Below are 14,608 nucleotides of genomic sequence, written 5' to 3'. Positions count from 1 at the left end.
GTGGCCGGAGGGGGCGTGGCCGGTGGGGGCGGCCACGGGCACAGGGCCGGAGGCAGCGCCCGGAGGCACCATGGCCAGCCCGGGGCGTAGGGAGCCCACCTGGGACAGAGTGACCACTGGTGACCACTGGTGGCCACTGGTGACCAGTAGTGACCATTAATGACACCAGAACCCGCCTGGGACAGAGTGACCACTGGTGACCACTGGTGGCCACTGGTGACCAGTAGTGACCATTAATGACACCAGAACCCGCCTGGGACAGAGTGACCACCGGTGGCCACTGGTGACCATCAGTGACCAGTAGTGACCATTAGTGACCACTAGTGACCACCACGAGTAACCTCAGGGACAGGGACCCAGTGACCACCAGTGACCACCAGTGACCACCAGTGACCACCAGTTCCCTCCCAGTCTCTCCCAGTCCATCCCAGTCCCCTCCCATCCCTCCCAGTCCCCTCCCAGTCCATCCCAGTCCCTCCCAGTCTCTCCCAGTCCATCCCAGTCCCCTCCCATCCCTCCCAGTTCCCTCCCAGTCCCTTCCCAGTCCCCTCCCAGTCCCTCCCAGTCCATCCCAGTCCCATCCCAGTCCCTCCCAGTCCCTTCCCAGTCCCCTCCCAGTCCCTCCCAGTCCATCCCAGTTCCCTCCCAGTCCCTTCCCAGTCCCCTCCCAGTCCCTCCCAGTCCATCCCAGTCCCATCCCAGTCCCTCCCAGTCCCTCCCAGTCCATCCCAGTCCCATCCCAGTCCCTCCCAGTCCCTTCCCAGTCTCTCCCAGTCCATCCCAGTCCATCCCAGTCCCTCCCAGTCCCTCCCAGTTCCCTCCCAGTTGCCCCAGTTCGCACTCGAAGATCTCCCGGCGCTCTCTCCGCTCCTCCCGGCGCTGCTGCAGCAGCTGCGGCACCCGAGCGGCGTCACGGGGGGTCCGGGCTGGGGACAGAGGGGACATCAGTGGGGACATCGGGGACATTGGGGACATTGGGGATATTGGGGACATTGGGGACATTGGGGGATTGGGGGTTTGGGGACACAGCCCCCCAGAGCCTCCAGTTCCCTCACAATGTCCCCGATGTCCCCTCATTGTCCCCAATGTCCCCCAGTGCCCCTGATGTCCCCTCATTGTCACCACTGTCCCCAATCCCCCCCAATGTCCCCAATCCCCCACTGCCCCACCAATGTCCCCAGTGTCCCCACTGTCCCCAATCCCCCACTGTCCCCATTATCCCCAGTGTCCCCACTGTCCCCGATGTCCCTGATGTCCCCAATCCCCCACTGTTCCTGATGTCCCCAATGTCCCCAATGTCCCTCAGTGTCCCAAATCCCCCCAATGTCCCCACTGTCCCCACTGTCCCCATTGTCCCCCATGTCCCCTGATGTCCCCAATGTCCCCAATCCCCCACTGTCCCCCCAGTGTCCCCGATGTCCCAAATGTCCCCAGTGTCCTCAGTGTCCCCAATGTCCCTGATGCCCCCAATCCTCCCAACATCCTCACTGTCCCCACTGTCCCCAATGTCCCCGATGTCCCCAACGTCCCCGATGTCCCCAATATCCCCATTGTCCCCACTGCCCCCACTGTCCTCCCAATGTCCCCACTGTCCCCATGTCCCCAATCCCCCACTGTCCCCAATCTCCCCAATGTCCCAAATGTCCTCAATGTCCCCAGTGTCCCCAATGTCCCCATTCTCCCCATTGTCCCCAATGTCCCAAATGTCCTCAATGTCCCCAATCCCCCCGCTGTCCCCGATGTCCCCAATCCCCCCGCTGTCCCCACGGTCCCCACGGTCCCCAATCCCCCCGCTGTCCCCGCCGTCCCCTGTCCCGTACCCGTCCCCTCGCGCAGCTCCAGGTCGCCGCTCTCCAGCCAGCGGTGGCACGGGAAGACGGCCGTGGGGACGTCCCCGTCGCTGTCCCCGTCGCCGTCCCCGAGGTCCTCGGTGACGTCCCTGACGTCGCCCTCGGTGTCGCCGGGGCGCGGCGGGAGCGGGCCGGTGACGGTGACGCCGGCGCAGAACCAGCGGTCGGGGACGAGGGACAGCAGCGGCTCCTTGTGCAGCCGCAGGGACAGGAGCGTCCCCAGGGGCCGCGGGGACGTCACCTCCAGCCACAGGGTCTGGGGAGGGGACACCTGGGTCACACCTGGGACACCTGGGACACCTGGGACACCTGTAACCTGTGTCACCTGTGTGACACCTGTGTCACCTGTAACCTGTGTGACCTGTCACCTGTGTCACCTGAGTCACCTGTGTCACCTGAGTCACCTGTGTGACCTGTAACCTGTGTCACCTGTGTCACCTGTGTCACCTGTGTGACACCTGTGTCACCTGTAACCTGTGTGACCTGTGTCACCTGAGTCACCTGTGTCACCTGTGACCTGTGTCACCTGTGTCACCTGTGACCTGTGTCACCTGTGTCACCTGAGTCACCTGTCACCTGTGTCACCTGTGTGTGACCTGTAACCTGTGTCACCTGTGTCACCTGAGTCACCTGTCACCTGTGTCACCTGTGTGACATCTATGTGTCACTTGTGTCACCTGGGACACCTGTAACCTGTGTCACGCTGTTCCTCCCAGTCCATCCCAGTCCATCCCAGTCCATCCCAGTCCCTCCCAGTCCCATCCCAGTCCCTCCCAGTCCATCCCAGTCCATCCCAGTCCCTCCCAGTTCCTCCCAGTCCATCCCAGTCCCTCCCAGTCCATCCCAGTCCCATCCCAGTCCCATCCCAGTCCCTCCCAGTCCATCCCAGTCCATCCCAGTCCATCCCAGTCCATCCCAGTCCCATCCCAGTCCCTCCCAGTCCCTCCCAGTCCCTCCCAGTCCCTCCCAGTCCATCCCAGTCCCTCCCAGTCCCTCCCAGTCCATCCCAGTCCCTCCCAATCCCATTCCCAGTCCATCCCAGTCCCTCCCAGTCCATCCCAGTCCATCCCAGTCCATCCCAGTCCCATCCCAGTCCCATCCCAGTCCCTCCCAGTCCATCCCAGTCCCATCCCAGTCCCTCCCAGTCCCTCCCAGTCCATCCCAGTGCTCACGGTGCCGGGGCGCAGGCGGTGCCGGGGCCACCCCAGGTGCCACCCCCGCTGTCCCCTCCAGTGCTCCCAGTGCTCCCAGTCCCATCCCAGTCCCTCCCAGTCCATCCCAGTGCTCCCAGTTTGTCATTCCCAGTGCTCCCAGTCCATCCCAGTCCCTCCCAATCCCATTCCCAGTCCCTCCCGGTCCATCCCAGTTCCATCCCAGTCCCTCCCAGTCCCATCCCAGTCCCTCCCAGTCCATCCCAGTGCTCCCAGTTTGTCATTCCCAGTGCTCCCAGTCCATCCCAGTCCCTCCCAGTCCATCCCAGTCCCTCCCAGTCCATCCCAGTGCTCCCAGTTTGTCATTCCCAGTGCTCCCAGTCCATCCCAGTCCCTCCCAGTCCATCCCAGTCCCTCCCAGTCCCATCCCAGTCCCTCCCAGTCCATCCCAGTGCTCCCAGTTTGTCATTCCCAGTGCTCCCAGTCCCTCCCAATCCCATTCCCAGTCCCTCCCAGTCCCTCCCAATCCCATTCCCAGTCCATCCCAGTTCCATCCCAGTCCATCCCAGTCCATCCCAGTCCCTCCCAGTCCATCCCAGTCCCTCCCAGTCCATCCCAGTGCTCACGGTGCCGGGGCGCAGGCGGTGCCGGGGCCACCCCAGGTGCCACCCGGGTGCCACCCCCGCTGTCCCCTCCAGGGTGACGCTGACGCTGCCCAGGGTGCCCATCCCCCACTGCGGGCCCGTGGCCACGCCCAGCCGGTACCGCGCCCCTCCCCCACCCGCCGGGGTCACCCCGGGGTCAGGGGTCACGCAGGGGTCACTGGTCATTCCGGGGGTCACTCAGGGGTCACTCAGGGGTCACACAGGGGTCACTCAGGGTCACTCAGGGTCAGCGGTCACTCAGGGGTCACTCAGTGGTCACTCACTGATCACTCAGGGGTCAGTGGTCACTCAGGGGTCACTCAGGGCCAGTGGTCACTCAGCGGTCACTCAGGGTCACTCAGGGGTCAGTCAGGGGTCAGTGGTCACTCAGGGTCACTCAGGGTCACTCAGCGGTCACTCAGGGGTCACTCAGGGTCACTCAGGGGTCAGTCAATGGTCACTCAGGGGTCACTCAGGGGTCAGTGGTCACTCAGGGGTCACTCAGGGGTCACTCAGGGTCACTCAGGGGTCACTCAGGGGTCCCGGGGGGTCCTTGGGGGATTTTGGGGGGATCCCGGGGGGTTTTTGGGGTCCCTGAGGGATTTTTGGGGGGGTGCCTGGGGGTCCCTGGGGTTTTGGGGGGTCCCGGGTGGTTTTGGGGGGGTTCGGGGGTCCCTGGGTTTTTTTGGGGGGGGCCCTGGGTGATTTTGGGGGGGATTTTGGGGGGTTTTGGGGGTCCCTGGGGAGTTTTGGGGGGATTTTGGGGGGGGGGGTTGGGGTTTTTGGGGGGTCCCTGGGGGGTCCCGGGGGGGTTTTGGGGGGGATTTTGGGGGGTTTTGGGGTTTTTGGGGGGTCCCGGGGGTCCCTGGGGTTTTTGGGGGGTCCCTGGGGGGTCCCTGGGGGATTTTGGGGGTCCCGGGGGATTTGGGGGGGGTCCCTGGGAGGGGGTCGGGGGGATTTGGGGGGTTTTGGGGGGGTTTTGGGGTTTTTGGGGGGGTCCCGGGGGGGTCCCTGGGGGTCTCCCGGTCCTGGGGGGTCCCGCGGGGTCCTCGGGGGTCCCTCGGCGCTGCCGCTCCCAGTGCTCCCAGTAAGGGCTCCCAGTGCTCCCAGTAAGGGCTCCCAGCGCTCCCAGTCTCTCCCAGTCCCTCCCAGTCCCTCCCAGTCCGGCCCAGTTCCCTCCCAGTTTCCTCCCAGTTCCCTCCCAGTTCCCTCCCAGTTCCCTCCCAGTTCCCTCCCAGTTTCTCCCAGTCCGTCCCAGTCCGGCCGGTCGGGGCACTCCTGGCCCCAGTCCCTCCCAGTTCCCTCCCAGTTCCCTCCCAGTCCCTCCCAGTTCCCTCCCAGTTCCCTCCCAGTTCCACCAGTGGTCCCAGTCCGACCAGTTCCAGCCCTGCCGGCCTCAGCCACCCCCGCACCAGTAACGCCCCAGTTCATCCCAGTTCATCCCAGTTCGTCCCAGTTCCTCCCAGTTACGACACTGGGGCTGAGCCCCATCCCAGTTCCATCCCAGTTATGCCCCAGTTTGTCCCAGTTCATCCCAGTTCCCCCCAGTTCCACCCCATTTCCATCCCAGTTCATCCCAGTTCGTCCCAGTTCCACCCCAGTTCATCCCAGTTTGCCCACTGGGGCTGCCCCCCATCCCAGTTCATCCCAGTCCATCCCAGTTACGACACTGGGGTTGCCCCCCATCCCAGTTCATCCCAGTTCATCCCAGTTTGCCCACTGGGGCTGCCCCCCATCCCAGTTCATCCCAGTTCATCCCAGTTACGACACTGGGGCTGCCCCCCATCCCAGTTCATCCCAGTTCCCCCCAGTTCCACCCCATTTCCATCCCAGTTCATCCCAGTTCATCCCAGTTACGAAATTGGGGCTGGGCCCTGCCCCAGTTTGTCCCAGTCCATCCCAGTTGCGACACTGGGAATGGGCCTTGCCCCAGTTGCATTCCAGTTCCACCCCAGTTCCACCCCAGTTGCATTCCAGTTCACCCCAGTTTCATCCCAGTTAACCCCAGTTTCATCCCAGTTAACCCCAGTTCCATCCCAGTTGCGACATTGGGACTGGGCCTTGCCCCAGTTCCATCCCAGTTCGTCCCAGTTCCATCCCAGTTCATCCCAGTTTGCCCACTGGGGCTGCCCCCCATCCCAGTTCCCCCCAGTTCTATCCCAGTTCCCCCCAGTTCCATCCCAGTTCCCCCCAGTTCTATCCCAGTTCATCCCAGTTCCATTCCAGTTCACCCAACGGAGCTGGGCCCCGCCCCAGTTCATCCCAGTTTGTCCCAGTTCATCCCAGTTGCAACACTGGGAATGGGCCTTGCCCCAGTTGCATTCCAGTCCATCCCAGTTCCATCCCAGTTAACCCCAGTTTCATCCCAGTTCCACCCCAGTTCCATCCCAGTTGCATTCCAGTTCCATCCCAGTTAACCCCAGTTCCATCCCAGTTCCATCCCAGTTCACCCCAGTTTCATCCCAGTTAACCCCAGTCCATCCCAGTCCATCCCAGTTCACCCCAGTTCCATTCCCAGTCCATCCCAGTTAACCCCAGTCCATCCCAGTTTCATCCCAGTCCATCCCAGTTCACCCCAGTTCCATCCCCGTCCATCCCAGTTCACCCCAGTTTCACCCCAGTCCATCCCAGTTAACCCCAGTTCCATCCCAGTTAACCCCAGTTTCATCCCAGTTGCATTCCAGTCCATCCCAGTTAACCCGAAGTTCCATCCCAGTTCCATCCCCGTCCATCCCAGTTAACCCCAGTCCATCCCAGTCCATCCCAGTTCACCCCAGTTCCTCCACTGGGTGTGTCCCACCTCCGCCCAGTACAAACCAGTATGCCCAGTATGCCCAGTATGCCCTTCCCCCACACAGACACTGCTCCAGCGACACCTTTATTGACACCAGTAAGGCTCCAGTATAAACCAGTAACAGCTCCCAGTATAAACCAGTAACAGCTCCCAGTACACACCAGTACAGACCAGTCACAGCTCCCAGTATAAACCAGTAACAGCTCCCAGTATAAACCAGTAACAGCCCCCAGTATAAACCAGTAACAGCTCCCAGTATAGACCAGTCACAGCTCCCAGTACAGACCAGTCACAGCCCCCAGTACAGACCAGTCACAGCTCCCAGTATAAACCAGTAACAGCTCCCAGTATAAACCAGTAACAGCTCCCAGTACAGACCAGTCACAGCTCCCAGTATAAACCAGTAACAGCTCCCAGTATAGACCAGTAACAGCTCCCAGTATAAACCAGTAACAGCTCCCAGTACAGACCAGTCACAGCTCCCAGTATAAACCAGTAACAGCTCCCAGTATAGACCAGTAACAGCTCCCAGTTCAGACCAGTACAGACCGGTCACAGCTCCCAGTATAAACCAGTAACAGCCCCCAGTACACACCAGTACAGACCGGTCACAGCTCCCAGTACAGACCAGTAACAGCCCCCAGTACAGACCAATACAGATCAGTCACAGCTCCCAGTATAAACCAGTAACAGCCCCCAGTTCACACCAGTTCAGACCAGTCATGGCTCCCAGTATAAACCAGTAACAGCCCCCAGTTCAGACCAGTACAGGCCAGTCACAGCTCCCAGTATAAACCAGTAACAGCCCCCAGTTCAGACCAGTACACACCAGTAACAGCCCCCAGTTCAGACCAGTACAGGCCAGTCACAGCTCCCAGTATAAACCAGTAACAGCTCCCAGTTCAGACCAGTGCCATACTGGGGACCTCCCCCCCAATGTGGCCACGCTGGTCTCGAGCCTGGGGTCAATTTTGGGGGATTTTGGGGGTTTTTTGGGATATTTTGGGATATTTCGGAGTGCTTTTGGGATATTTTGGGGTATTTTTGGGTATTTAGGGATATTTTGGGATATTTTGGGTTATTTTGGGATATTTCGGAGTGTTTTTGGGATATTTTTGGGTGTTTTGGATATTTTGGGATATTTTTGGGTGTTTTCGGATATTTTGGGGTATTTTGTGGTATTTTGGAGATATTTTGGGGTATTTCGGGATATTTTTGGGATAATTTTGGGATATTTTGGGATATTTCAGGGTGTTTTGGGTTATTTTGGGATATTTTTGAGTATTTTGGCTGTTTTTTGTGTTCTGGGATATTTTTGGGGTATTTTGGGATATTTTTGGGGATAATTTTTGTGTGTTTTTGGCATATTTTTAGGCTGTTTTTGGGATATTTTTGGGATTATTTGGGGATATTTTTGGGGTATTTTTGGGCTGTTTTTTGGCTGTTTGGGGTGTTTTTGGGGCTGTTTTTGGGCCGTTTTTTGGCTGTTTTTGGGTGTTTTTCAGATGGCCACGCTGTTCTCGATGTTCTCGGGGTCCAGGCAGGGGATAATTTTTGGGGATATTTTTGGGGATATTTTTGGTCTGTTTTGGGGGCTGTTTTTGGGATAATTTTGGGTTGTTTTCAGGGTATTTTTGGGCTGGTTTTGGTCTGTTTTTTGGCTGTTTTTTGGCTGTTTTTTGGCTGTTTTTGGGTGTTTTTCAGATGGCCACGCTGTTCTCGATGTTCTCGGGGTCCAGGTAGGGGCATTTTTGGGGATAATTTTGGGGATATTTTTTGGCTGTTTTTGGCTGTTTTTTTGCTGTTTTTTTGCTGTTTTTTTTGCTGTTTTTTTGCTGGTTTTTGGCTGTTTTTGGCTGTTTTTGGGCTGTTTTTGGGTGTTTTTCAGATGGCCACGCTGTTCTCGATGTTCTCGGGGTCCAGGTAGGGGCATTTTTGGGGATAATTTTGGGGATATTTTTTGGCTGTTTTTGGCTGTTTGTTGGCTGTTTTTGGCTGTTTTTTTGCTGTTTTTGGCTCTTTTTGGCTGTTTTGGTCTGGTTTTTGGCTGTTTTTGGCTGTTTTTGGGCTGTTTTTGGGTGTTTTTCAGATGGCCACGCTGTTCTCGATGTTCTCGGGGTCCAGGTAGGGGTAGGGTCTCTCCAGCGTCGCGTTCCGGGCCCGGATCTCCCGGGAGATTCGGCGCAGGCGGCGCCGGAAGCGCCGGATCAGGCGCCGGGCGGGAGCCTCGGTGAAGTGACGGTCGGGGTAGTGCCCGAGCGGGCGCTGCAGGAAACTGGGGTTACTGGGGATACTGGGAGCACTGGGGAATGGGGAATGGGGATACTGGGAGCACTGGGAGCACTGGGAGCACTGGGGAATGGGGAATGGGGATACTGGGAGCACTGGGGAATGGGGATACTGGGAGCACTGGGAGCACTGGAGGAATGGGTAATGGGGATACTGGGAGTACTGGGAGCACTGGGAGCACTGGGGAATGGAATAATGGGGATACTGGGAGCACTGGGGTAGTGCCCGAGCAGGCGCTGCACAGGGAAACTCGGGTTACTGGGAGCACTGGGAGCACTGGGAGCAGTGGGGGAATGGGGGAATGGGGATACTGGGAGCACTGGGAGCACTGGGAGCACTGGGAGCACTGGGGAATGGGGATACTGGGAGCACTGGGAGCACTGGGAGCACTGGGAGCACTGGGGAATGGGGTTACTGGGAGAACTGGGAGCACTGGGAGCACTGGGAGCACTGGGGGAATGGGGGAATGGGGATACTGGGAGCACTGGGAGCACTGGGAGCACTGGGAGCACTGGGAGAACTGGGGTAGTGCCTGAGCGGGCGCTGCACAGGGAAACTGGGGTTACTGGGAGAACTGGGGAATGGGGTTACTGGGAGAACTGGGAGCACTGGGAGCACTGGGAGCACTGGGAGCACTGGGGGAACTGGGAGCACTGGGTTTAGTTTGGGTTGTTTTGGGTGGGTTTGGGGTCAGTAAATTTGGGTTGGGGTCTCGGGGGGGTGTCAGTAAATTTGGGGAGGGGTCTCACCATGTCCATGGGCTCGTTCCTCAGCACCCAGAGCACGGCCAGGGTTGGGTTTGGGTTGGGTTTGGGTGGGTTTTGTGTTGTTTTGGGTGGGTTTGGGTGGGTTTGGGGTCAGTAAATTTTGGTTGGGGTCTCGGGGGGTGTCAGTAAATTTGGGGAGGGGTCTCACCATGTCCATGGGCTCGTTCCTCAGCACCCAGAGCACGGCCAGGGTTGGGTTTGGGTTGTTTTGGGTTTAGTTTGGGTGGATTTTGGGTGGGTTTGGGTGGGTTTAGGGTCGGTAAATTTGGGTTGGGGTCCCGGGGGGTGTCAGTAAATTTGGGGAGGGGTCTCACCATGTCCATGGGCTCGTTCCTCAGCACCCAGAGCACGGCCAGGGTTGGGTTTGGGTTGGGTTTGGGTGGGTTTTGTGTTGTTTTGGGTGGGTTTGGGTGGGTTTGGGGGGGTAAATTTGGGTTGGGGTCCCGGGGGGTGTCAGTAAATTTGGGGAGGGGTCTCACCATGTCCATGGGCTCGTTCCTCAGCACCCAGAGCACGGCCAGCACCGTGGCCGTGGTGTTCATGGCCGGCAGCGCCGCCAGGAAATCCTGCTCGCTCAGCGCGGCCTTGGAGCGGGGAGGGGGCTCCCGCATGGCGGCGGGGGCGTTCGGGGGGAACGCCGACAGCTCAAACTGAGCCCCCAGAGGAGAGGGACCCCAAAAACGGGGGGAGAGACCCCGAAAACGTCAGAGAGGGACCCCAAAAACGGGGGAGAGACCCCGAAAATGTCAGAGAGGGACCCCAAAAACGGGGGAGAGACCCCGAAAATGTCAGAGAGGGACCCCAAAAACGGGGGGAGAGAGACCCCGAAAATGTCAGAGAGAGACCCCAAAAACGGGGGAGAGACCCCGAAAATGTCAGAGAGGGACCCCAAAAACGGGGGGAGAGACCCCGAAAATGTCAGAGAGAGAGCCCAAAATGTCAGAGAGAGCCCAAAATGTCAGAGAGAGACCCCAAAAACGGGGGAGAGACCCCGAAAATGTCAGAGAGAGAGCCCAAAAACGGGGGAGAGACCCCGAAAATGGGGGATAGAGACCCCAAAATGTCAGAGAGAGACCCCGAAAATGTCAGAGAGAGACCCCAAAAACGGGGGAGAGAGACCCCGAAAATGTCAGAGAGAGAGCCCAAAAATGGGGGAGAGAGACCCCGAAAATGGGGGGAGAGACCCCAAAATGTCAGAGAGAGACCCCAAAAATGTCAGAGAGAGACCCCAAAAACGGGGGAGAGAGACCCCGAAAATGTCAGAGAGAGAGCCCAAAAATGGGGGAGAGAGACCCCGAAAATGGGGGGAGAGACCCCAAAATGTCAGAGAGAGCCCAAAATGTCAGAGAGAGTGCGCAAAAATGGGGGAGAGACCCCAAAAATGGGGGGAAGAGACCCCGAAAATGGGGGAGAGAGACCCCAAAAATGGGGGAGAGAGACCCCAAAAGTGTCAGAGAGAGAGCCCAAAAATGGGGGCAGAGAGACCCCAAAAATGGGGCAGAGAGAGACCCCGAAAATGGGGGGGGAGAGACCCCAAAAGTGTCAGAGAGAGACCCCAAAAGTGTCACAGAGGGAGCCCGAAAATGGGGGAGAGAGACCCCAAAACGGGGGGAGAGACCCCAAAAATGGGGGAGAGAGACCCCAAAAGAATCAGAGAGCGCGAAAATGGGGGGGAGAGACCCCAAAAATGGGGGAGAGAGACCCCAAAAGTGTCACAGAGAGGCCCCAAAAATGTCAGAGAGAGAGCCCGAAACGAGGCGGAAAGACCCCGAAAATGGGGGGGGAGAGACCCCAAAATGTCAGAGAGAGACCCCGAAAAATGGGGGGAGAGACCCCGAAAATGGGGGGGGGGGAGAGACCCCGAAAGTGTCAGAGAGAGACCCCGAAAATGTCAGAGAGAGAGTGCGAAAATGGGGGAGAGACCCCAAAAATGGGGGGAGAGACCCCGAAAATGGGGGAGAGAGACCCCAAAAATGGGGGAGAGAGACCCCAAAAGTGTCAGAGAGAGAGCCCAAAAATGGGGGCAGAGAGACCCCAAAAATGGGGCAGAGAGAGACCCCGAAAATGGGGGGGGAGAGACCCCAAAAGTGTCAGAGAGAGACCCCAAAAGTGTCACAGAGGGAGCCCGAAAATGGGGGAGAGAGACCCCAAAACGGGGGGAGAGACCCCAAAAATGGGGGAGAGAGACCCCAAAAAATCCCAGAGACCCCGAAATCCCAGAGACCCCCCAGGAGCACCTGAGACCCCCCTGAGCCCCCCCCCCAAAATCCCCCCAGCGCCCCAAAACAGCCCCGGGGGCAGCGGGCAGCGGTCAGTGGTCCCCGTGGCTCAGTGGTCACTCAGTGGTCACTCAGTGGTCACTCAGTGGTCAGTGGTCACTCAGGGGGGGTCAGTGGTCAGCGGTCAGTGGTCACTCAGTGGTCAGTGGTCAGTGGTCACTCAGCGGTCAGTGGTCACCCGGGGGGTCAGTGGTCACTCAGTGGTCACTCAGTGGTCATTGGTCACTCAGTGGTCACTGGGGGTCAGTGGTCACTCAGGGCTCAGTGGTCACTCAGTGGTCAGTGGTCAGCGGTCAGCGGTCAGTGGTCAGTGGTCAGCCGTCAGTGGTCCCCGTGGCTCAGTGGTCACTCAGTGGTCACTCAGCGGTCAGTGGTCAGTGGTCACTCAGTGGTCAGTGGTCACTGAGCGGTCAGTGGTCAGTGGTCAGTGGTCAGTGGTCAATGGTCAGTGGTCAGTGGTCACTCAGGGCTCAGTGGTCAGTGGTCAGTGGTCACTCAGCGGTCAGTGGTCCCCGTGGCTCAGTGGTCACTCAGTGGTCACTCAGGGGGGGTCAGTGGTCACTCAGCGGTCAGTGGTCCCCGTGGCTCAGTGGTCACTCAGTGGTCACTCAGCGGTCAGTGGTCACTCAGGGCTCAGTGGTCACTCCGTGGTCAGTGGTCAGTGGTCACTCAGCGGTCACTCAGCGGTCAGTGGTCCCCGGGGCTCAGTGGTCACCTGGCCGCTGTTGGTGGCCGCGTGGTGGGCGGAGCAGGTGTAGATGACCGTGGTGACGAAGGTGACGAGGCCGCGCACGGAGTCCAGGCGGGAGGGCACCCCTGGGGGCACGGGGGCACCTGAGTGGTCACCTGGGGGCACCTGGGCTCACCTGAGCCCACCTGGGGACACCTGGGGGCACCTGGGCTCACCTGGGGGCATCTGGGGGCACCTGGGCTCACCTGGGCTCACCTGGGGGCATCTGGGGGCACCTGAGCCCACCTGAGGGGTCACCTGAGGGGTCACCTGGGCTCACCTGGGGGCACCTGGGCACCCCTGGGGGCACGGGGGCACCTGAGTGGTCACCTGGGGGCACCTGAGCCCACCTGAGGGGTCACCTGAGGGGTCACCTGGGCTCACCTGGGGGCAGCTGGGCACCCCTGGGGGCACGGGGGCACCTGAGTGGTCACCTGGGGGCACCTGGGCTCACCTGAGCCCACCTGGGGACACCTGGGGGCACCTGAGCCCACCTGAGCCCACCTGGGGGCACCTGGGCTCACCTGGGGGCACCTGGGGGCACCTGAGCCCACCTGAGCCCACCTGAGCCCACCTGGGGGCACCTGAGCCCACCTGTGCCCACCTGTGCCCCCCCATGCCAACCTGAGCCCACCTGGGCTCACCTGGGGGCACCTGGGGGCACCTGAGCCCACCTGAGCCCACCTGAGCCCACCTGGGGGCACCTGGGCTCACCTGGGGGCACCTGGGCTCACCTGGGGGCACCTGGGGGCACCTGAGCCCACCTGTGCCCACCTGAGGGGTCACCTGGGGTCACCTGAGCCCACCTGGGGGCACCTGGACTCACCTGAGCTCACCTGGGGGCACCTGAGCCCACCTGAGCCCACCTGAGCCCACCTGGGGGCACCTGGGCTCACCTGGGGGCACCTGGGGGCACCTGAGCCCACCTGTGCCCCCCCATGCCAACCTGAGCCCACCTGAGCCCACCTGGGGGCACCTGAGCTCACCTGGGGGCACCTGAGCCCACCTGGGGGCACCTGAGCTCACCTGGGGGCACCTGGGGGCACCTGAGCCCACCTGGGTGTCACCTGTGCCCACCTGAGGGGTCACCTGTGCCCACCTGAGGGGTCACCTGAGCTCACCTGGGGGGTCACCTGGGGGTCACCTGAGCTCATCTGTGCCCACCTGAGGAGTTACCTGTGCCCACCTGAGCCCACCTGAGCTCACCTGGGTGTCACCTGTCCCCACCTGTCCCACCTGTCCCCACCTGTCCATGTCCCACCTGTTCCCACCTTTCCCCACCTGTCCCACCTGTCCCCACCTGTCCCACCTGAGCTCACCTGTCCCCACCTGTCCCACCTGTCCCACCTGTCCCACCTGTTCCCACCTGTCCCACCTGTCCCACCTGTCCCCACCTGTCCCCACCTGTTCCCACCTGTCCCACCTGTCCCACCTGTCCCACCTGAGCTCACCTGAGCTCCTCCTGCCCAGGAAGCCCCTGGTGAAGATTTCTCCCACCCAGGCCTGGAGCTCGGGGTCCTCCCGGACGGCGCCGTCGGACGGATAATAGAGAGCCAGGAGGGCAGAGACAAACCTGGGACATTTGGGGACATTTGGGGACATCAACGGGGACATTAACGGGTAATAGAGAGCCAGGAGGGCAGAGACAAACCTGGGACAGAGGGGACATTTGGGGACATTTGGGGACATTTGGGGACATTTGGGGACATTTGGGGACATGTGGGGACATTTGGGGACATTTGGGGACATTTGGGGACATTTGGGGACATGTGGGGACATTTGGGGACATTTGGGGACATTTGGGGACATTAATGGGGACATTTGGGGACATCAATGGGGACATTTGGGACATTTGGGGACATTTGGGGACATTTGGGGACATTAACGGATAATAGAGAGCCAGGAGCTGGGACACAAACCTGGGACATTTGGGGACATTTGGGGACATTTGGGGACATCAATGGGGACATTTGGGGACATTTGGGACATTTGGGGACATTTGGGGACATTAACGGATAATAGAGAGCCAGGAGGGCAGAGACAAACCTGGGACATCAATGGGGACATTTGGGGACATCAATGGGGACATTTGGGGACATTTGGG

The 14,608-nt window shown here is 60.0% G+C and overlaps 1 protein-coding gene across 1 annotated transcript; it reads right to left on the bottom strand.

The window, feature by feature from the left end:
- Positions 1 to 6,510: 6,510 nt before the first annotated feature.
- On the bottom strand, positions 6,511 to 14,126 carry LOC128782704 (polyunsaturated fatty acid lipoxygenase ALOX15B-like). The gene is made up of 4 exons (XM_053933166.1): positions 13,956 to 14,126; positions 12,490 to 12,590; positions 9,975 to 10,145; positions 6,511 to 8,704 (listed from the first exon to the last, which is right to left on the bottom strand). The coding sequence occupies exons 1-4, from the start codon at positions 14,116 to 14,118 to the stop codon at positions 8,525 to 8,527; spliced, it is 615 nt and encodes a 204-aa protein (XP_053789141.1). The 5' UTR covers positions 14,119 to 14,126; the 3' UTR covers positions 6,511 to 8,524.
- Positions 14,127 to 14,608: the final 482 nt, after the last annotated feature.

The sequence above is a fragment of the Vidua chalybeata genome, assembly GCF_026979565.1.
Source record: "Vidua chalybeata isolate OUT-0048 chromosome 36 unlocalized genomic scaffold, bVidCha1 merged haplotype SUPER_36_unloc_1, whole genome shotgun sequence".
Taxonomy (NCBI): Eukaryota; Metazoa; Chordata; class Aves; order Passeriformes; family Viduidae; genus Vidua; species Vidua chalybeata.
The sequence above is the reverse complement of the archived record's forward strand: the minus strand, read 5'-3'. Positions and strand labels throughout refer to the sequence as shown.

Coding starts and splice junctions, on each gene's coding strand:
- LOC128782704 (XM_053933166.1), bottom strand. CDS start 14,118: ATGTCCCCGTTGATGTCCCCAAATGTCCCCAAATGTCCCAGGTTTGTC. Junction 12,591..13,955: donor CCTGGGCAGGAGGAGCTCAG/GTGAGCTCAGGT, acceptor CCGTGCCCCCAG/GGGTGCCCTCCCGCCTGGAC. Junction 10,146..12,489: donor CGGCCACCAACAGCGGCCAG/GTGACCACTGAG, acceptor CTGGGGGCTCAG/TTTGAGCTGTCGGCGTTCCC.